The following is a 23564-nucleotide window of genomic DNA, read 5'->3' on the forward strand; positions in this document are numbered from 1 at the left end:
AAAACAAAAAAACAAAAAACAAAAAAAACCACGGGGGAGTATCTTCCGATTCTGTGTAGTTTAAGTCCCTTGACTTCCCTTGGAACTGGTCCGTCTCGCTGGTCTTCTGGGGGAGGGGCCTGCTGTGCTGATTCTCAGGTGTTGGCACTTGGGGGAGCTGCTCTGCCCCTGCCTGGTGCAGGGCTCGGTGGGGGTTGTTGACCCCGTGAGGCCCCGGGAGGAAGCCACAGTGGCGGGGGCAGCTCTGGGACCCTGGATCCAGCCCCCGCAGTAGCTCCGGGGCTCTCCGTCTGCAGGGCCTGGGGGCTCCGGGGCGGGGCCGCTGATCTGCTCAGTTCCAGGCAGGAACGTCCTTGCTGTCCTGGGCCCTCCCGGCCTCTGCCTGTCCCGGGGGAGGCCGGATCCTGGGCTGTGTCCCGGCGCCCTGTGCTCCGGGGCCTGCGCTGTTGGATTCGCGCTCCCAGTGCAGTCCCCTCCGCGGAGCCGCCGCCCAAGCCCCTCCGAGCTGTTCCCGGAGCCGCGCCTCCCCCTCCGCACGGAGCTTCTTCCTCTGCGCGAGCCGCCGCCGCTGAGCTGTTCCCGGAGCCCGCAGCCCCCTCCGCGGAGCCGCCGCCCGAGCCTCTCCGAGCTGTTCCCGGAGCCGCGCAGCCCCCTCCGCACGGAGCTTCTTCCTCTGCGCGAGCCGCCGCCGCTGAGCTGTTCCCGGAGCCCGCAGCCCCCTCCGCGGAGCCGCCGCCCGAGCCCCTCCGAGCTGTTCCCGGAGCCGCGCAGCCCCCTCCGCGCGGAGCTTCTTCCTCTTCCCGAGCCGCCGCCGCTGAGCTGTTCCCGGAGCCCCGCAGCCCCCTCCGCGGAGCCGCCGCCCGAGCCCCTCCGAGCTGCTCCGGGTCCCGCCGAGCGCTGCAGCCCTTAGGGAGCTCGGCGCACTCTCCGGGGCGCAGTTCCTCTGTTACTGTCCCAGGGAGCCCGAGGGCGTCCCCGCCTTTCTGGGGATCCTGCTCCAATTCCCGGGGAGCCCCTTTCCGCGGGGAAGGTTGGTGCAGCTCCTGCTCCTCCGGGACGGGGCTCTCCTGTCCTGGGGACACTCGCCCGGCCTCAGCCCGGCTCCTTGGGGCCCCTCCCCCTTGGAGGCCTTTTGTTTCTTTATCTCTTTTTCCCCGTCTTCCTACCTTGATAGAAGCGCGAACTCTTCTCACTGTAGCGTTCCAGCTGGGCTCTCTTTAAATCTCAGGCCGAATTCGTAGGTTTTCAGGATGATTGGATGGTTTTCTAGGTAATTTGCTGAGGACCAGGTGACCTGGAGACCCTACTCCTCCGCCATCTTGCCCCTCCCCCCCTAAGTATTTTTAAATTAAGGAATGTACATTGTTTTTTTTTTAGAGATAATGCTATCACATACTTAATAAGCTACAATATACAATGGGGTAAACATAACTTTTATGTGCACTGAAAAAACAAAAAATGCATTTGATTCAATATCTGCTTTGTTGTGTGGTCCAGAATCAAATCCACAATGTCTCTGAGGTATGCCTTTAATTATTTTGGAAATCTGGATTGTGAACCAACACTTGCAGGAGCCAGGGAAGAGATTAAGAAGAAGCTGTTTAATTTTGCCTTTCTTATACTGGTTATCATTCGCCATACTCCCAGCCCTGTGGCAGAAAACCACATTTATGTGTAACTTCCTGCTAGCAAGGCAGACAATAAGGATCTTGTCCTCCAAAAACTGGGTATGTGTGTTAATTACCGACTACTGCTTTTAAACCCTGAGAGATCGACACAGATACTGGCCACTGTTTTAATCCCTGAGGGATTAAGCAGTTTCCAGGAGATTTCATGAAACTATTTGGTCCCCCACCCCCTGCCCAACTTTGTGAGCCAAACACTTAAGAAATTATTTTTCAAAATACTGGTTTATTGTAGAGATAACAGAAGAGAAACGTCAATGGCCACTCACAAGAAATGCACACTTAGCAAAAAAAAAAAAAAAAAAAAAAAGTTAGGAAAAGTCAGAAATGAAAGGCTCCAGCCTTTCAATGAGCAAGATTTAGCAATCCCTGAGGAGTGGGAGAATTAAATCTAAAGGGTATTACAAGATAATACTCAAAATGCTCAGTTCTCGACAAACAGTTGAGCAACCTACTTCCCTAGAATTTCTGGACGCCACATGAGGACGTACTTCAGTTTCACCCCATCCAGAGACCTGGCAAACCTGAGATCTACAGACATGGCTATGAACAAGGAAGAAAACCAGGGCCTGCCAGTATCAGCTACACAGCAGGACAGACAGCAGTTCCCAGTGACCTGGTCTGCAGATGACCCTGGTAGCTTTTACCACTGAAGACACCACTGGCCAGCATGGTTGCTGCAAACCCTCTGCAGATTTATCAGTTTTTGCCCCCTAGGTATTTGTGTTTCCTGACACCAGCCACCTGAATCCCTCCTCACTTTCTCTATGCTAGCCTCACCCACAGCCCAGAAACTGCATCAGTAGCCAGCCCAGGCTGCTGCAGTTGTGCAAATGCAAGACACAAGCCTAGACCCCTGCTGCTGACCCTCACCTCTGTGTATGTGCTCAGTAACCCCTCCAGCTGTCTACTCTGTATTGTTAGTCTGACATGTGTCACTGACTTTCACTGCCATGTGCACACCCATGACAAGATCCTGCAGCCACAGTAGTGCATACCAATAGCCAAGGTCCCACATAGCTTCTTGTGAGTCCACATTTGGTCCTATCTCCTGTTAGTGGCCTGTACCACTGGGCTCACCTGCAGGTAGCCCTTCCAGCTATATACCTGCATGCCCCTACCCACCTCCTAAAGCTAGCCTCTACTGTTGTGTACCTCTGACAAGAACAAGCAGCCATGGTAGCACACACAGACAACCAGAGCCTCTATAACAGCAGGGCAACTTCAGTTGGCCCCACCCCTCACTGCTGGTCCTGACCCCTACCACTACGTGTGTATTTGCAACTAGTCCTTGCCACCACACAGGCACCTGCAGCTGCCCCCTGCAACAAAGTGTGTGCACATAATCAGTTCCAACCACCAATTCTGCCAACCCTGGCCCCTAGCCACAAAAACGTAGAGGCAATGCTGAGGACCACAAAAGCATTTGTAGCCTCTGTAGACCACCCACGGTAGTCACCAAGAATCACACAGTGATAGTGTCAATGTTGTGGACTTCAGCAGGCTGAATGAACCAACAATTCACCATACACTCCAGAACCAGAGCTTCCACTGACCCCACACTTCATGCCCTCCACCACTATACCCAGGTATAGTAGCACAGTCCAGCTTGTCCCTACCTGTAGGTAAAGGTCTTTCCTTACTCAGTCCATTAAGTCTGGAAGAAGTGACTGCTTTTTCAAATGCACACAAACCTACACAAGTCTAGAGGGATCTGAAAATTCCAAAGAAACATGGTAAATTTTCAGCAGCTGATGCCAAAGAAATAGAGATCCAGGAATTGTATGACACAGAATTCAAAATAATTGTTCTAAAAATGCTCAGAGGGCTATAAGGGAACAAACAACTTAACAAAAACAGAAAAGCAAAACTAGAACAAACAGTTCAACAAAGAGAAATAAAATATTAAAAGAATGAAATAGAAATTTTGGAGCTGGAGAGTACAATGACTTAGCTGAAGAATTCAATAGAGATCTTTAAGAGCAAACTGGACCAAGCAGAACAAATAATCATGGTACTCAAAGACAAATCATTTTAAATCACCCAGATGAGAAAAAAATAAAAGAATGAAAAGAAATGAAGAAAGCCTATGAAACTTATGGTATACCATCAAGGGAAACAATCTATGTATCTTTGGAGTCCCAGAAAAAGGGAGGTAGAAAGGAGTGGCTGTGGGACCCAGGAAATTTAACAAAAATCCAGTACCCTTGGACAAGCAGAGCAGGACAAACTCCATTCTGTGCTGCACCTGCCACCTCCTGTATGACCCCCACAGGACCTGCTTATTGCTTAAGGCGCTGCCCCACCCTAGTCAATCCGCTGAGCACAACCTTATCAGAAATCGACTCATAACAATGTAACCCCGACTTGTGCCCGCCAAAACTGCACACCAATTCTGAGCAAAATAATAGGCCAGCCCAAATGGATACTATAGGGTAAGATGTAATTCAATGGCCACCTGTGTGTGGACCGACATGACTGTGCAACTTTCTGCGTATGTTACAATCCCATTGGCCACTGGCCCCTATAAAGGTGTTACGCCTCTTAGCCTCAGGGTCCAAGTTCCTGCCCCACTGTGTCGGGTATACTAGGACCCAAGCTTGAGCTTGCTAATAAACCCTCTGCGCTTGCATCGGTGTGGGCTCCTTGGTGGTTTCTCAGATTCGCTAAGAACTTCCTAAAGCTGGGGAGAGATCCGGATACCCAAGTTCATGAAACTAACAGATCACCCAAAAATTTTAATCCACCTATTCTTCTCTAAGACACATTATAATTAAAATGCCTAAAATCAAAACAAAGAATTCAAAAAGCAGCAAGAGAAAATAATTTCTCTCATACAAGGGAATCCTATAAGAAATCCTATAAGAAATCCTATAAGAAATCCATCAATGGATTTCTCAGCAGAAAACTTGCAGTCCACAAAAGAATATTCAAAATGTTGAAAGAAAAATACTGCCAACCAAGAATGTTGGCAAAGCAGCCAGCAAAGCAGTACTTCCGAAATGAAGAAAAAAATAAAGATTTCCCCAGACAAACAGACACTAAGGAAGTTCATCACCATTAGCCCACCTTGCAAGAAATGCCAAAGAAAGTACTTCAAGCTGAAAAGTTACTCATTAGTAACACAAACACAAATGAAAGTATAAAACTCACTGGTAAATGTAAGTATAGAGTCAAATTCAGAATACTCTAATACTATAAATGGTGGAATGTGAATCACTTAACTCTGGTATAAAGGTTAAAAGACAAAAGTATTAAAAATAACTATACCAACAACAATCTATTAAAGGATACACAAGATTAAAAGATGTATACTGTGATATAGGTACATTTAAATATGTGTGTGTATATATATGTGTATATATATATATAATATCAATGAAACTAAGATCCACTTTTTTGAAAAGATAAATAAAATGGACAAACCTTTAACTAGACTTAGAAAAAATAAGATTCAAATAAATAAGAATAGAAAAGGAAACATCACGACTGAAACCACAGACGTGCGTAGGATCGTAAGAGACTACCATGAACAGTTATATGACAACAAATTAGACAACCGAGAAGACATGGATAAATTTCTTGAAACATACAACCTGCCAAGACTGAATCACAAAGAAATAGAGAATCTGCATAGACTCATATTTAGTAAGGATATTTTTTTAAAGAGTTTATTTATTTATTCATGAGAGACAGAGAGAGAGACAGAGAGAGGCAGAGGGAGAAGCAGACCCCATCCAGGGAGCCTGACATGGGACTCGATCGCGAGTCTCCAGGATCAGGCCCTGGGCTGAAGGCAGCGCTAAACTGCTGAGCCACACTGGCTGCCCTTTAGTAAGGAGATTGAATCAATAAAGAAAAGTCTTCAAAAAGAAAAAAACTCAAGACCATATGGTTTCACTGGTGAATTCTACCAAAGATTTCAAGAATTAATGCTAATCCTTCTCAAAGTCTGCCAAAATACTGAAGGGAAGAGAACACTTCCAAATTGGTGAATTTTACAAAACATTTAAGAAATGCTTTAATGTTTTAAATTAAAAATATTTAATGAGGGGTACCTGGATGGCTCAGTGGTTGAGCCTTTGCCTTTGACTCAGGTCTTGATCCCAGGGTCCTGGGATTGAGTCCCGCATCAGGTGGGACTCATGAGAGACACACACAGAGAGAGGCAGAGGGAGAAGCAGGCTTCCTGCAAGGAGCCAGATGTGGGACTTGATTCCAGATCCCAGGATCACATCCTGAGCCTAAGGCAGACGCTCAACTGCTGAGCCACCCAGGGATCCCTAAAAGATATATTTACTGAAAAATTAACACCAATCCTTCTCAAACTATCCCCAAACCTGAAGTGAATGCAATACTTCCTTACATTCTATAAAGTGAGCATTACCTTGATACCAAAGCCAGGCAAAGATGTTACAAGAAAACTATAGACCAATATCCTTTATGAAATCTGGCACCAAATGCCTGAACTTAAGGAAGCCATTGCCTCTCCAAACATGATACACATGGAAAGATGCTAGGGTTCTGGCAAAAGAAGACAAAGCCACAAAAGGAGCAGATACACAGATAGTATCATTCAAGAAACAAAAAATAAAATTAAAAAGCAGCAAATGATGATAAAGTTTTCCACAAGAAAGAAATGAGATAAAAGTTATACAAAAGGGCTATTTTTAAAATAAGTATTCTAGACTGATTTAGCACTTTAAACTATATGAATGTATAATTTGATTTAAAAATAAATATTAAACAACTAAACAGATCAAAACAAGTAAAATACACAATGTTAGGTGGTATTAAGTGCTTTGGATTAAAAAGCAAAAAGGAGATGAGGGGGTATCACTTTTGCACTGGGCAATATTTTTTAAAAACTTAATAAAAGGGGGGCAAGACCAAGCTCCTAATGATCTGTGTAAAAAATCTCAGGCAGAAAGAATAGGAAGTACGAAAGCCCTAAGGCAGGAGTTTGCTTGACACGTCCAAGGAAAGCTAGGGAGGCCAGTGTAGCTGGAGCTAAGTGGATAAAGGGAAGAATGATAGGAAGTGAAATCAGAGGTGATGGTGATCAGATTGGAAAGCTTGTAGGCACTCCAAGACTGAATTGTGTTGAGTGTAATGGGACTCCTCAGGGAAGAATGGACACTTAAGGGTGGAGCGAGAGTAGAAACAAAACAATTTGGAGGTGACTGCAATACACAAGTGGGGAATGTTGGCTAGGATCCGGGGGCAGTGGTGAAGACTATGGGAATTGGCCATATTAGGAAGCTTCAAAGGGCAGCTGGCTGTATGCTGTTAAAAACATGCAAGGGCTCAGTCTGGTTCTAAGATTTGGGGTCCTGAGAAACTGAGAAAATGAAATTTTAATGGAAGTGAGGAGGATTGGGGAAGCACAGAATCAGGTGGAGAGGTGAGAGGGGCAATTGGATACCTGACCCCAGGATCTGCAGAGAAGCCAAGGAGTAGAGTGGAATTTAGAGCATGAGCTTGTATGAGACCACTTGCAATGAGTCTAGAGAATGAAGTGGTCAGAACTGAGCCCAGTATTTGGGAGCTGAAAGGTGAAGAAGACCTGTGGAAGGAGACCAAAGAGGAGCAGCTGCATGGGTAGGAGGAGAACCTTGAGGAGCCAAACAGGAAAAGGATCACAAGGGGAAGAGAGGCTGCCTCTACCAAGTGCTGCTGACAGGCCAGGTTAGAAGAGAACCAGGAGCATCATTTGGATTTCTCACAAGGGTGAATATCATGAGGTCTTGCAGTGGGGTCAAGAGAAAAATAAAGAGGGATTACAACAAGATGAGGGTGGCAAGGATAGACGGTGCTTTCACAGAGTTGGTTGTTAAAGGAAGTAGAGGAAAGGGAAGAGAGCCATAGAGACGCATGGCTCACTGAGGGAGAGATGGCAGCATGTTTAGAACCTGATGAGGATGATGTAGTGGAGAGTGAGAAATAAATTATGTAGGAAAGAACTGTGGCTTTGGGGCCAGGTAGCAGGGGTGGCCTCCACTGAGACTAGGAATCCCTTCCATTTAACTGGAAGGAAGGTAGGATGCACTGGGCAGCCACAGTGGTCATTACTTGTAAAACCTCCCATATGACTGCTTTTATCTTGTCACAAAGGGGAAGCAAGGTCATCAACTGTGAGGAAGGAAGGGGAGGGCAGGGCGCTGGAGGCTCAAAAAGAGAAAAGAGGTGTTCTAGAGTCAAGAGTCATGGGCAGATGAGGCCCAGGGAGAAGTTGTGTGGCTGGCAGCAGTAAGGAATCATGAGGGAAGTGCTGTGGCTGGGAGGCAAGATGGCAATGCAGGTGCTTGCTGCTCTCTCCATTGTCTGTGCATGTAGGGTGGGGAGGCAGGAGACAGGCTTAACCTGGTCATGGGTAGTGCTTTGCCAATGACCGTGAAGCCAAATAGAGGCAAGGGAGATAAGAATTAATACACAGAAATAATAATAGCCATGACAGGTAGGTGTTTAAAGAGGAAAGAGTCTAGAGGAGGGTGGGTCAGCTGGAAGGGCTGTTGACTTGAGTAACAAAGTTATCAACAACAACAAACCCTAGGGCAGGGTCCAGAACTGAGTTATATTTCCCTTTGCAGGTACACAAAGACTTTAAGGGAGCTAAAGCACATGGGTAGTATTAAGGGAATCAATTTCCAGATCTTCCATACATTGTCAAAGTGAGCTGCTTTCAGTCCTAGATAATGGATGTCCTAGGGTCCATGCAAAGAGAGGGAGGAGGGATGGTTCCTGGATCATGGCCCAGTAGATATTGAAAATCATGCAGTTGTTGGGAAAGGTTCTGCTTGGACTGCTCCCAGCTGAGCCCCAGAGATCCTTTACACAGGAAGGAATGCAGGTGAGGTTGGACTGCTGCCTACTCCAGGGCCCATTTGGGATGCCTACTAGGCCTACACACACTGCCTGGTATGCCAAGCCAAGATGCTCTACATTCCCCTGAGACTTCTAGTTTGGTTTTGGGTCTGCAAAAAACAATTATCTTCTTGATATTGCTACAGAGTCATCCTAGGACAGCCATCACCTCACCCCATGCAATGTTACTTGCAACATCCCCACACACGGCTCTGTACAAAAAAGACCAGCTCAGTGCCCACTGCTGACTTGTTCACCTCAGCTATGCCTACAAGGAGTTCTGGGGGGGGGGGGAAGTGGCTAGCTCATATATTTTAAGTTAATATGTAAAGTTTGTCATCCTAATTTAAAATAGTTCCCAAGATGACAAAACATGAGAGACACCTAACTCTGGGAAACAAACAAGGGGTAGTGGAAAGGGAGGTGGGTGGGGGGTTGGGGTGACTGGGGGATGGGCCCTGAGGGGGGCACTTGGCAGGATGAGCACTGGTGTTATGCTGTATGTTGGCAAACTGAACTCCAATTAAAAAAAAAGTAGTTCCCCAGAATGTAATTGCTAGCATATGTTGACATTATTAAACAAAAGCATTCCATCATTTTTAAGTCTATACACTTATATTCAAATATTGCAATATTACTTCATCCAAAAACACATATAAAGCTCTTTTTCATATATCTGAGCAGGACACATGCCTTGCTGCCTGACCTTTAACGCCTACAATGGGCCTCTGATCCAGGACCCTAGGAAGGATGGCTCCTGACAGAGTGGCAGGAGAATTAACAAAGGGAGGCTGGCTAGGCTGTCCCTTACAGGGGTGAAAAAAATGCATGGCACAAGATGCTCAGAGAGGGCATGAGGTGGCCCAGGTAGCCAACAACAGGGCAAGGGGCTGTCCTGGGACATGAGGCAATGCAAAGGGGCAGGCATGGCACTTTCAGGTGGACAGCTGCTCTAGTACATCCCTGTGTAATATCACACAGTGGGCTCCAAGAGGAGAGGCTATTCTGTGAAAGAATGTAAACAGCAGAAGCCAGCAGGATCATTTTTGAAATTTGAATTTACTGTCAACATTCGAGAGTTGAGAATTTTTCAGAGAAATATAGTGATACCTGCTTTTTTTTTTTTTTAATCAAGTAAGTTCACACACTAAGCCTACTTCCTTGTAGGGAGACGATGCATCACAACCAGACAGGTATTGCCCTCCCTCTGACCCAGAGTACCTTGCCCTCTCTCTAAGCCCATATCACGTTCCCTTTCTGCATCTACCACTCCCTGTGCCCAGCACACCTGCTCTCCCTCTACTCACCACACCAATCCTCCCTGTACCTACCACCTGCCTTCCTTAAACCCACCACCACTGGGGGTCAGTGTTCACTTATCCCCAGCTAGCACTCTTGCTGATTTCTCATTTTGCTGCTGATACCTGCCAACTGTCCCCAGGTGAGACATTAAATTTGGACACTCAATCTAGAGATTTGTCCCAGCCATTTCTGTTAGATGGGAACGTGCTTGGGCCTCTGAAGAATTACCCACTCCTGGCTGGATTCCTTTTGTATGCAATTTAACAAGTGCCCCAGGTAAATACCAAGGACAGTTTGCATCTTCACAGGAGATCCTGAGAATGGAGGGGGTGGAATTGTAGTTCTGCAGTGGCAGGTTCATATTTATAGTGGTAGGGAAACACCCCCAGATGGGGCCTTGGACCAGACCAGCACATCTCCAGTGCACATGTGCAGGTGGTCACATCTTGTCCATGTGCAGGTTCTGAATTGGTAGTCTGGGTAGCCAAGACATGCATCTGTAGAAGCTCCAAGGCTGCTGACACCCAGACTCCACTTGAGATGGAGAGGTTGCACATTGTCAATGTAATGCATTCCTTTTCTTCTTCCTGGAACTCTTATCATTACCATGCTAGGTCTCCTGGGTCTCACCAAATCCTATCTTTTTTCATGATTCTATTCCTTTGTACTTTTGCTCTGTACTTTTAGTTAGCACTTTCACTTGGCTTCAAATCCACTCACTCAGGTCCAACACTGACTTTTCTTCAATTAATTATTCAATATTTTTTAAAAAGTCATAGGTTTTAGTTCCAGAAAGTATTTTTTGTTCAATGCTTAAAACCTCCCTGAGTGTTCTTATAATTTCTTGTTTGTTTTCCTATGTCTCTGGGACATGCTGTGATCAATCTTCTCTGAGGGTATTGGTGCCCCACATGTGCCACTTGATTTTTGTGCAGTGTCATGGAGCTAGGATCTGGCACTGTAGTGGCCAGTCTTCAAGTCATGGAAGGTGAAGGACCCTCAGCCTGGGCACTGCAGGGCCTCTCAAAGGCCATTCTCTTTAGGAAGTAGGGGAGCCCCTCCCAAAGAAGTTGGGCACTACCCCAAGGGGCTGACTTGCAACCTGACAGCCTGCCAGTACCACAGTGATTAAACTGCAGAAGCTCTGCCAACCTAAAGGGGAAACAGCATCTCTCTGCTGCTGTCACTTTTGTTTCTCTAACCCAGTGCAGTCTCAGCTTGTACAATGATAGAGCTGGGATTCAAGCCCAGACCCACCTTCTCCAGAACCTGAACTGTTAATTGCTACAAATGCTTATGTTCTTTTTTTTTAAGTGCTCATGTTATTAAACCTAACTGCAATCTGCTGGACGAGGTTCAACCCTGCACATAATTTTGATCCTGGGTGTTTTAAGACAGGATGAGCAAAAACAAAATGAGGCTATATAAACAACAAAAGCACATGTGAAATGCTTCTGACTTTTACCCCCCCAAAAAAGCATTTTCTTTGTCAAGGGTTATGGCAGTCTGCCCTCTGTCCTAGCAGGTAGCAAGGAGGAGATGACAAAGACCTACAGGAAGAAGGTAGATGAGAACAAGCCATGAAAAACTGACTTCCACACCAAGCCTGAATGATAATACAGATAATGATGAGGATCCAAGAAGTCAGAGACAACCCACAAAATTATGTGCATAAATTACCATCCTTTGAAATCAACATCCAGGACAAGAATAATCACATTTTAACTTGAAAATAGCCTAAGAATTCTTCCTGTTCAAGCAAATGAGGCTGAAAAGATTTAAATGGAGAAAGGCTGTCAGGGAATTCTCAGTCATCAGCAATGTATTGCAGGTTTCCAACAGTCTCTAGTACAACGTACTGGGGACCTGAGAAAACTGCCTATGAAAACAGGTCTGAGTTCACCTTGGCTCCCGCAGCTCCTTGTCAACAGTAGACAGGAAGGGGAAGAAAGGTGAGGCACAGATGTCAATGGGATTACATAGTATGGAAATATTCATTAAGGCTAAGAAAGACAATACCATATGATTTCACTATAAATGGAATCCCCCCAAAAAAACAACAACAAAAGAAAAAAAGACAAAAAGTAGAATCAGACTTACAAATACAGAGAATTAACTGATGGTTGCCAGAGGGGAGGAGGAGGGGTTGGGCAAAATGGGTGAAGGGGAGTGAGAGATACTGGCTATTGTTATGGAATGAATACATCACTGAAATAGAAGGCACAGCATAAAGGATACAGTTAGTGATATAATAACAGAAATATGTTAGGACTGATGGTAGTTACACTTGTGGTGAACACAGCATAATGTGTAAACTTGTCAAATCACTATGTTGTACACCTGAAACTAATGTAACATTGTGTGTCAACTATACTAAAAAAAAAAGAGAGAGAGAGAATACACTTCAAGTGATAAGCACTGAATAATGTGTATGGAATTGTTGAATCGTTATATTGCATAAACTAATAGAACACTGTTTGCTATACTTCAATTAAAAAAAATAAAAATTAAAGGGGTTCCTGGTTGGCTCAGTCTATTAAGTGTATATGACTCGTGATCTCAGCTCAGGTATTACCTCTCACAGTCATAAGTTCAAGCCCCACAGTGGGCTCCATGCTGGATGTGGAGCCTACTTACCAATTAATTAATTAGTTAATTAATTAAAAATTAAAGACAAAACAAAAAGGAAATATTTCCAAACCAGTTGATGGGTAGTCACCATCCAACCCCAGTGCCTCCCCTTTGGGTCCCACTCTGCCCCAAGCAAGTAACAGTGACACAGAGTAAGAGGAGAGAGGGGGCTTCACACTTCCTCCTTCAGAGGCTCCATGTCTATTCTGATTGCCCTAAATAATGATGCAGTATCAATATTAAGTTGACCTAATAATGTTAAATATTGTTTAATAGTATTACCATTAAAAATAAGCAAAAGTTAAAATGAAGGGGAGAGCCCATGGAATAAGGAAAATTTAAAGAAGCAAAGCTAATCCCAAAAAAACCCTGGGGTGCTCTTCAAAACCCAGCTGTGCTTTGTTGTAATTTTCAGTGAAGCTCCACCCAGACAAATTAAAAATCCAAATTAAAGAGCCCATCTACAACCTAGTTTTTTCGACCCTGTATACTTGAGATTAGTAAAAATTCAATAGCATGATCCTGCCTGTTAGAAATTAAGTCTTCTGCATTTCCTGAATTATTTGGTGTTCTCTCTGACCGATGGAAGAAGAGAAATGTCACGAACAAATGTGAATAGTGTTTCCTACTTGCTGAGTTCAGCTCACAGCTGACAGTATGAATACTGGAGGAATGATTGCCAACCCAAAGACACACTCTGGGGAGAAGACATCACCCAGGAAAAGATGGACTTTGTTTTGTCTCTCCAACTCACTGACTTGAAATATTGGAATCATGCTCATAATTCTCTAAAGAAACTTTGAGTAGATGCCTCACAGCCTTGTCAGACACAACCTCAGTCTCCCCATTATCACGTCTACCAGCATTCCTCGTCATTGGAAATGCTGAATGTATCTGTCACATTTCTGACCCTTTTTAGTTACATTTTCACACATGTTAAAATTTCCATGGACATGTATCCTGTTGACCTGGGGAATGACTTTGGCCAGAGTGTGTTCTCACAGCAGAATGAAGTTTGGCTGAAACACAGGCTGTCCTCTGCATGCTAGGCAGTGGGGACATGGGTTGCAGCTCCAATGTTTTCACTGCATATATAATGGCCACAAGCAGGCAAACCTATCTCTACCCCTGTTTTGACCTAATAGTACTTCCACAGAATTTTCTTAGGTCTCCTTGGTTAGCCTCCAGGAAAACAGCAAAGCTGAGAATATGGGAATCTCACAAACCTAAAATCCAACCCAGAAACCAGACCTGTTTGGGCCCTCCAGACTAAGGTGAAAACCTAGATGACTCTCCATGTTCTCCTCTGATGCAGCTACTGTGGATACCTGCTGAGTCATAGAACAGAGATTTGGGAGTTTTAGAAAGCTGCACGCCAATTTGTGCAATAGCTGTATTTTCAGTCTCTCAGCATTTGGTGTCTGTCCATGTTGATTCACATAAACCAAGATTTTTCCCTTGTTACCTTCCCTAGTGTGCTATCACATGAATGGATATGCCCCAGATGCATTAGGGTAGTCCCCTCAGCACAGGGAAGAAGGGACACAATCCTAGAGGTTAAGGGAAGGAACAGAGAATGTCATGTTCATCTATATAATACTTTATTTCTTAAAAATAAACAAGAAAACCCAAGCAAAGAGAATACAATGTTTTAACTTCCTCATTTTGTGGTGGTGAGCATACAGATACTATATTATCCTCTGTGATTCTCTCGATTTTTTAAATTTAAATTTTAGGTAAGTTAAAATTAATTGTTAAAATGAAAACATTGAAAATGTCATATTTTTGGAAAATGGAGGAGCCAAAATTTCTAACAAGAGGTACCCTCTCATCTACTCCCAGACAGGATCTGGGTCCTGAAACTAGAAGCCTCCCAGGAGGCAGGGTGTAGCAACTTCCTGAACATGCAGACCCCTCGGGACTGATCAAGGTTTACTGTGGCCACACTGTGTGGCCTCATGGGTTTGCACACAACTGTGTCTTCTGGGGACCACCTCATCTGAGAATAGAAGGCACATACAAGCTGAATTGGCATGTCAGAAGCCCAGGGCCGAGCTGCCTTAGTCTGCTTGAGAAATGCTGCAGCCCTTGGTGCTCTGTGGGGCCACAGAATCACAGTCACAGTCATGATAGTGCCTGCTGAGTACAAACCAGGACATTCAACAACTTCTGTACAACTTCTCTAATTCAGTACTTCATGACAAAATAATAACAGCCACAGAATTAGCTCAAAATTAACAAGTCCAGGCCATGGAAGAATAATAGCTAGGTAACTTGAGTGTCAACCTGCAGACACTGTGATCCCAGCAATGAGTGAGTGACATTGAGTGTGAGGTCAGCCTAAGGTCCTGTGAGAGAGAGCATTGCCCTACTCACTGCCAGGAGCCTCCTTGCACAGGCTGTTGAGCAGGGGTATGGTTGGGCTGTCAAGGTCACAAGAACAGAGAAAATTCCCCTGTCCAAGTCTAAGCATGAGGAATGTTCACTCATGCTTAGCATACCTGGGACCTCAGGTGTTCATGACAGGACTCCCAGTTCCTGTATGCAAGCCCCCATTCCTGCCTTTACATTGCCACACCAGGGATTCACAATTCTGCCCAATACCTATCAGTGATGGCAGAAGACACAGCAGAAACAGGGCTTGCCAGCCTTGTATAAGGCCTTCAATGTGTATCCCAATCTCAGCTGCAGTCAGGACCACACAAAGAACTCAAAATCCTGCCCAAGCCAAGTGCAAGAAGCCACACATGGGTGGCTTCTGTATTCATGGGGAATAATTCATGTTTGCCTTCAACCAGCCTGTCTTTGGTGTCTTACAATTTTTTTTAAAAAAGAAAAAAAAAAACAGACGGTCTTTTCCATGAGGTATGGTAGCTTTCAGTTGACTAACCCTGAAACAACTAGTTTGACTCACAGTGGCATTGATATACTGCCCACTGCAGGCCCATGGATTCCAGCCTGCAGTGTGGACTAAGCACCCCTGGCCCAGCTGGACCCAAGCTTTGCCACCTTTCTACCATAGCTATGAGTGCAGCAAGGGGACAAGGTTCATTCTCTGCTTCCTCTGGAAGGAAGAGTGAGCCCAGGTCATGTCCAGGCTGAAAGTCAGGTCCTCATAACATGGAGGAAGAGTGCAACTCACCATGGTTGCAGTGAATGGGATGTTGTCAATCAAGGAAGATGCAATGGCTGACACCCAGACCACCAGGATGATGGCAGTTGCGAGGCGCCGATCCTCTGGGACCATCTGGAAGGGAGCAGATAATAGCAGTGCTATGTATCACAGTGGCATTGATAAATCACACATACTGCAGATGTGATGGTAGGACATGTGAGGCTCACAGAGCTGTCAGTCCTTCCTTTCACAAAGGAGAAGACCAAGGCAGTCCCAGATGTGCAAACAGGACCAGCCTGGGCTTTCCTGGCTAATACTAGGAGCCTCAGCTAGGTCTCCAGGAAACTGGGAAGAGTGATTCCCAGCTATACCCAAGCCAATTAGCTCCTGGGCGGGGGCGGGGGGGGGGAGCCAGATGGTCCCATTCTTGCTGGCAGCACATACTGGTTACATGGACCTGATCTCCCAACAGAGCCCTCTGGGGCTGTGCATTCATTTACTAACACTGGTGTCTACCACTCTCCTAAAGGCTAATAGCAAAATTGTAGGCATCTACAATTGTATATTCTTTGGAAAAAGTCTCACTTCATCTCTAGGCTACACAGGATAAAAAAGTTTCCATGCTGTAATTTTTAAATAATTTGTGACTTATTCTTACCAGATTTTTTTTTTTTTTTTACAAAATCAAAGTAACAGTGGCTGAAGCACATTCTGTTGCAGTATTTAATGTACCTTTATCAGCAAAGCAGTCTGTTCTCCGACATATTCTATTAAGTGGAGATGTGCCAGTGCCTAGAAGAAATGGATATATGATGAGAATCAGTTTAAAACTGAGAATATATGCTTTTTTTTTTTTTCAAAAAACAGGTCTATAAAATGAAAATAAGTGAACATAAAGCAGGTCCAGGCTCTCATGTCTTATAAAGGATCAGACTCAAATATACAGTCTATAAATAATTTACTATCAGATAGGTACAATGAAGATTCACTGAGAAGCACAATACCACAGGCAGGAATTTCTCATTGATTTGTGTTACTGTCCACATTAAATTTAAATTTGAATGGAATGCCATCTCTTTAGGGTCAGTGTATAGGAGCACTGTTCAACTGTATATAGTGAAATGTCACTCCATATAGAAGATCTTTCAAATAACTTGCATTTCAAATTTCTTTTTTGAAGTTCAACATCACAGAGTTTTAGAAAAATCAAAGAAAATGTATGGTTTTTATGACTGTCAAAGAAAAAAAGAAAAGGTCTATTTACCTGAAGCATGTGACTCTTTTCTCAGTACTAGAAAAAAATTACTTTTCTCAGTAATTGAAAAAATTATGTCTATAAAAAGGTAGGAAAGAAGACTGGATGGAGGAGATGTAAATGCAAGAGCTGTTACGCTCAGGCTGCCACCCTGGCGCAGCGAGGGAAGGCATCAATTGTTGCCCACTGCATCCTGGACAGTAAGTACCAAGAGGGAACCAGACATGCATGTGACTCAGGTGTCTTGCACCTCTCAAATATGGCCTTTTCACTGTGATGTCACCATGCTGACTGACTATAAATATCGAAAACATCAGCTTTACATGTTTAAATACAAGTTTACAACTTCTCCATCCACATGTACAGCTGTTTGTTAGTCTTTGTTTAAAGGCTGTGGAATGCAAATTTTTTAATCACAATTTGCAACCAGGTTTACTATTATATCAACAAAATCATAAGGACAAGTCTATTTAGATACATCTGTTCACAAATCTAGTCAGCATTGTTGACATTAGGGACTGAATCATTCTTCATTGTGGGGGCTGTCCTATACATTGTGGGAAGTTTACCATCCCTGGCTTCTACTCCCCAGTGTGACAACCGAAAATGTCTCCAGGCAGTGCCAATGATGCCACAAAATCAGCCCCGACCTCCTGATAAGAATCACATTTTGAATTTACAATATTCCATGAATAAATAAAATTTTTAATTTGCAAAACATAAATGTAGTCACTATTTTATTTCATTTTATAATGAAATATTGATTCATATATTGATTCAAAGAAAAGCCAGGTCTAAACCAGATTAAAACTTCCTGCTGGATATCAAATAAAGATGATTATATATGTGTATATACATACACGTACATATACAGACATACACGTACACAGTACCATGTCCACACCTTGATATGTCCTTATAAACTATCTATTTATATATTTAGTGTCATATAATTATCCCATATATCAAGGCATATGGTATGCAGTGTAAGACAACATGAAGGAAAATATTGAAAATACTTGAACACTCTACCTAATAACTCAGTTCGAAGCATCTGATCTCTTCATTGAAAAATGAAAGTTAAAATAGAAGTATATAATAAGAACTCCTTTATAATATGGAAATGAAATAAATATGTAACACTTAACTCTACCAAACCTTTCATACTGGATGATATATATTGTTCTATTTTCAATTCACTGACCTTTTCCTTTGTCATATTCATTCTGCTATTCAACCCACAAAGTTTTTTTAATGAAAGTGTTATGTTTTTAAGTCCTGACCTTTGCATTTGCTTCTGTTTTATAATTTGTTTCTCTCCTAAAGATTCCTATGTTCACTCATTTCAAATTTATTTTTCTTTACTTCATTTAAATGTTATAACAGTTACTTTAGATTCTTTGGTCATTTCAATATCTGGATCATGTTGGGATTAAGATCTATTTATTGTTTTTTTTCCCCCCCTTGAGAATTGTTTACATTCTCCTCTTTCTTGTATGTTGAGTTCTTTGATACCATCTCCTGGACACTGTCAATGTTAAGATATGGAGACTCTGGGTCCTGTTATAATCTTCTGGAGATAATCTTTTCTTCTCCTTTTCAGTTAGAAGTTAAGTTCAGATCACAGTTTCCGTCTTACCATCCATGGGTAGTGTTTCAAATTCATATTTCCCATGGTAGTTTCGTTCGGTCTCACATATGCTGATTTCACAGCACTTGGAAACTTGTGCAGATGGTTCAAGTTTCTGTTGAATTCTTTAAACTTGCTATGTTGGTTTGTGCCTGTCCAGCATACAGGAATTTGAGACTTGTATGAATGGTTCTAATCTCAGATAGTTCTCTAGGCCTTCACTAGGCTGGTCTGGGACTGTACCACACATGCATCGTTCATAATTGTACATGCTCATGCATGCAATTAAGGTGTGGGATTCCCTGGCTCTTTCTTTTGAAATTCCCTCATTCTCCAGCCCACAGGTGCTACTTTCCCTGCTCCTCTGGGTGCAAAGGTGAGGATACTATGTGAGTGCTAGGCATTTATGCCACCATGCCATGCCATGATGAGGCCTACCTGTCCTGGAGGGAAATCAGACAAAAAAAAAAAAAAAAAAACCAAGACGGTCACTTCTCCAAGAGTATTAACTCCTTTCTACAATCTACTTGGTTTTGTTTATTTTTCAGAGTCCATGTATACTTAGTTTTTGTATTTTGTCCCGAATTTCAGTTGTAATCAGAGAGAGGAATAAATGTTAATAGGTTTATACCCCCCCAAAAGAACTAGAATTCAATATTCTTTCGTATTATGTATGTAACTCAGTTAAAATACTCTTCCTTCAGCTAACTTATAGATTTAAAAATAGATTAAATATGCTATTTCTCCTCTGCCAAATTCTCTGCAATTGATCTGTGCACCCATAATCACCATCCAGGGACATAGGCAGGGGCATAGCTAGAGCCCTCTGCAGGGTAACAGAGGTCAACGTGAGTCACACAGCAACTCTGGATAAAGAGAGAAGGATGCAAGTCAAACTGAATCCTATAAGATTTGAAGGAAATGCTTAAAAGTCCCATGACCATCAGTTGTACCAAGGTGGAAGTACAAGTACATCAGTATTCAAGAGGTCATACAGAAAGTCATGTGCTTTGAGAAAATGCTCCGCATCACTTGCCATCAGGAAAATACAAATCAAAACAACAATGAGATACCACCTCACACTAGTGAGAACAGTGAAAATTAACAAGACAGGAAATAACAAATGTTGGAGAGGATGTGGAGAAAGGGGAACCCTCTTGCACTGTTGATGGGAATATGAAGTGGTGCAGCCCCTCTGGAAAACTGTGCGGAGGTTCCTCAAAGAGTTAAAAAATAGAACTACTCTATGACTCAGCAATTGCACTGCTGGGGATTTACCCCAAAGATACAGATGCAGTGAAAGATCAAGACACCTGCACCGCAATGTTTATAGCAGCAATGTCCACAATAGCCAAACTGTGGAAGGAGCCTCAATGTCATTCGATGAATGGATAAAGATGCGGTCTCTATATACAATGGAATATTACTCAGCCATTAGAAACGATGGATACCCACCATTTGCTTCGTGGATGGGACTGGAGGGTATTATGCTGAGTGAAGTAAATCAATCAGAGAAGGACAAACATTATATGGTTTTACTCATACAAGGAATATAAAAAATAGTGAAAGGGATTATAGGGGAAAGGAGGGGAACTGAGTGGGAAAAATCAGAAAGTGTGACAACCCATGAAAGACTACTAACTCTGGGAAACAAAATGAAGCATTGCGGAAGGGGAGGTGGGCAGGGGGACGGGGTGACTGGGTGCCGGGCACTGAGGGGAGCACTTGACAGGACGAGCACTGGGTGTTATACTATATGTTGGCAAATCGAATTTCAATTAAAAAAAGAAAAAGAAAAAAAAGTCATGTGCTCTTTGGTGTTTATCAAATACCCACTTATCTACCTTTCCCTGCTGTTTTTTCCTTTTTCATGATACCTTATCTTATTTTAAAATAATCTCCATCAAAATCTGACCTGATCAAACACACACACATACACACAAACACACACACACATCCTGATTTTAAAAACTCTAAAATATACTGAAAGTTTTGACACTGTAACAGCTGAGAGATAGCTATGTTCATAAACATTTGGAATACATTATAATTGGTGTTATTTTAACTGAACTTAAATTACAGCACTATGTTTTAGAGAATGTCACAATTAGGTTAGAAACAGATTATTGAAATTGATAAAGAACTCATTGTAAATCCTTTTTGCTGCAAACATCCAAAAATGAAAATACCTGTGTGTCTATTTTTCCACAGAATTATGCATGTATCTTCCCAGTGAACTCACTAATAATCTTGTTTGTAAATGACCCTTGTGTTCGGTGCCTGGCAGAAAAGCTAGACAACCACTCATTCTCTAAAAATAAACTTCTTATGTTGTTCTCTCACACTGGAATCAGAGGTCTATTGAAGGTATTTATAATTTAAAAACAACTTCAATCTCTTTTTATATTCCACAGAAGAAATATATTAGAAGAAACTTGAATTCTTATTGAAAAAACACTAAACTAAAGGAATAAGATTAAATTTTAAAATTCTATTAAGTATTTTTGGTAGTAATAGTGCTGTTTTCCTGTGTTTTCATTTGCTTAGTTTTATTTTTTAAGGGAGTGTTTCAATATTTGTTATTTTTTCCCCAAAGGCAAGAAGAATAAACCATTGGTATTTCTGAATTTGTAAATCTGAATATGTTGGTGGTCAATCTCTGCTCCTCAGGTGTAGGCAGCAGTGATCTCTGCCAGCACTCCTCAAAATTAATTTTTCCAGTGAATGAACACTCTTTCACTAATTCACATTATATTATTTCTCATTTGATCTTAACATTTCTTAAGACAGTTGAGGATATAAGAAACATGTGACTTTTATATTATAAACCTCAGGGTTTATGAGTAAAGGTAACATGCCAAAAAGTAACTTATATACAAGAAAATGATGCATAGCAAAGAGAACTTGGAATGTTGCAGTGGAGCTTGCTTTGGAATTTGGCATGAGTTATTAACATGAAATTATTACATGAAATCTATAAATTAGAGCTCTTATCCCACTTATTATTAGGGCTATCATTATTTTCAGTGACAGACTTTTGGCATAGCTAAAGATGTCCCAATGACACCAAAAAATTTAGATGCACAGGAAGACTTTCCAAACACCAAAAATTTAGATGCACAGGAAGACTTTCCAAACATCCTGGACACCCAAGGAAGGAAATGGACCCAAAGCTTGAATATGCTTTAAAAGGATAACTCATTGCTTAGGAACCAAGAAATCCCCAAAGCTTCCTAATACTGCCTAAAGATTACAATTTTTTCCTCTTCCTTCTTGGTTTAAGATTCTGATGAAAATATCCCCATAAGAAATCTTCTTAGATGAATCCAGCCAAGAGCCACTCTCCACACAGCACCTGTGATAATTGTGAATGACTATTATACTCACAAAGTTTCATTTATAAACATAAGTATTTTATAAATGTAAATTCCTCATAAAGCAATAGTCCACATTGCTCAGTCCCATTCATCCCTTTATTTGTTTGACAAATATTTGTTGAGTGCCTATTATGTGCCAGGCATTGTTAAGCAGCTGGCAGCATGCTTAGGAGGAGCACCCAGGTAGAACTGACAAGTACAAATACACTTTCACCTAATAAGGAGGCCATTGGGTCCTGGATTCAGTAAACAAATGAATGCATGATGGAAAATGATGTGTGAGTGGCAGCTGCAGCCAGATCATTCATGTTTAATAAGCTATGGTTGAGGCTTTGGATTTCAGTTCAAGTGCAACAAGGACAACACACTGCTATGAAAACCCCAAATGTCACTGTTGTCAAAATTCTAAGAAAATGAATGGTACTTGCAGCAGTATAGAAGGACATCTGCTGTTCAAAAGGTTTTCCAGAAAAATCTAAGAAGCATTTAAAAGCTAACTCTTCAATATCACAGGGCAAAAATGGAAGCAGTATCTCCAAGATTCTCAAACCAAAGTTTACCACCTGAAAAGTCAATAAATCTACTTAATGTCTCTCAAATCCCTAAAATAACCAATTCTTATTTTATTCTTATGATAATAGATAGGCTTAGCTATGTATTTTAATGTTTAAGCCAATAATTAAGAGAAGACAAATATCGATAGCTTCAAAATACATGAGAAAATAGATAAAAATGTGTTTTAACAATATACTTCATCAATAGATCAGAAAAGGAAATACCAAGGAAATAAAACAATATATCAAATATAGGACATAACAGCGAGCAGTTTAAAATTATATACAAACAAATATATGTTCTTTACTGGAAACCAACTAAAAACAAAATGACAGAGATTAAAAATAAATGAATGAGCAATTTCAGGAGACTTCTGTCCAAACAGAATGGTACAGACCCCCTTCCACTTCCTCATATCTGCTAAGCACAACTATAAACCCTGGAAATAAATCAAGAGACAACTAAAGGAGAACTCTTAAAGGTGCTGATATGAAAGCAAACTGGTTTGGTACCTCAGAACAGGAAGAATCATTATCATAATCCATCACCAAGAACCAACATTTTTCTGACCCTCCCTCCCCACAAACACAGCAAGAGAAAGCAGCCATGTGGGCTTGTTCCTCTTCCAGGTAGAATGGGATCCCCTAACAAACACTATCAAGCACTGCCAACAAAGGTGGCCAGGAAAGCTGTCCATCCCTGATGAGAAGTACCTCGTAGGCATGTAGATCCTACAGAAGGTGCCACTACAACACAAAGCTGGGATCTCAGTCCTTTGAACACCAGGCCTGAAACCCCTTCTCTGCCAAAGAGATACCTAGAGCAGCTATGGGACACTGGTAGAGGTATCCTATCACAGTGCATGGCCCAAGAAATGTTCTGAGGTCCCCACAGGAAAGCAGATCCCACTATAACAAACACCCACTCAGGAGGCCTCTTCATTCCTATAGACCTGAGACTCCCCCTTCCCAACAGAGAAACCCAGGCAGCCCAACCTGGGAAAATCCCTTCCACCCCCTCTTTGAAAATTGAATTCATGGGAACCATAGACCATAGGCCAGAACCTGAAGGCTAAACTTAAAGCATAACTGCCTGCTAAAATAAAAGATTTTGGTATGACTCAGACTCCCCTAAAATAATGGATAAAATA

At 42.5% G+C, this 23564-nt stretch overlaps 1 protein-coding gene across 3 annotated transcripts in view; it reads right to left on the reverse strand.

Moving 5' to 3' along the window:
- OCA2 (OCA2 melanosomal transmembrane protein) overlaps window positions 1-23564 on the reverse strand; it is a 409422-nt gene that overhangs the window by 121214 nt on the left and 264644 nt on the right. For all 3 annotated transcript variants that reach the window (XM_041751148.1, XM_041751149.1, XM_041751147.1), the window contains 2 exons: window positions 16330-16389; window positions 15625-15729 (listed from right to left, as the gene is read on the reverse strand). In XM_041751148.1, coding sequence (XP_041607082.1) covers window positions 15625-15729; window positions 16330-16389 — 165 coding nt within the window. The remainder of the gene's footprint in view (window positions 1-15624; window positions 15730-16329; window positions 16390-23564) is intronic.

Source organism: Vulpes lagopus, chromosome 4 (genome assembly GCF_018345385.1).
Source record: "Vulpes lagopus strain Blue_001 chromosome 4, ASM1834538v1, whole genome shotgun sequence".
Lineage (NCBI taxonomy): Eukaryota > Metazoa > Chordata > Mammalia > Carnivora > Canidae > Vulpes > Vulpes lagopus.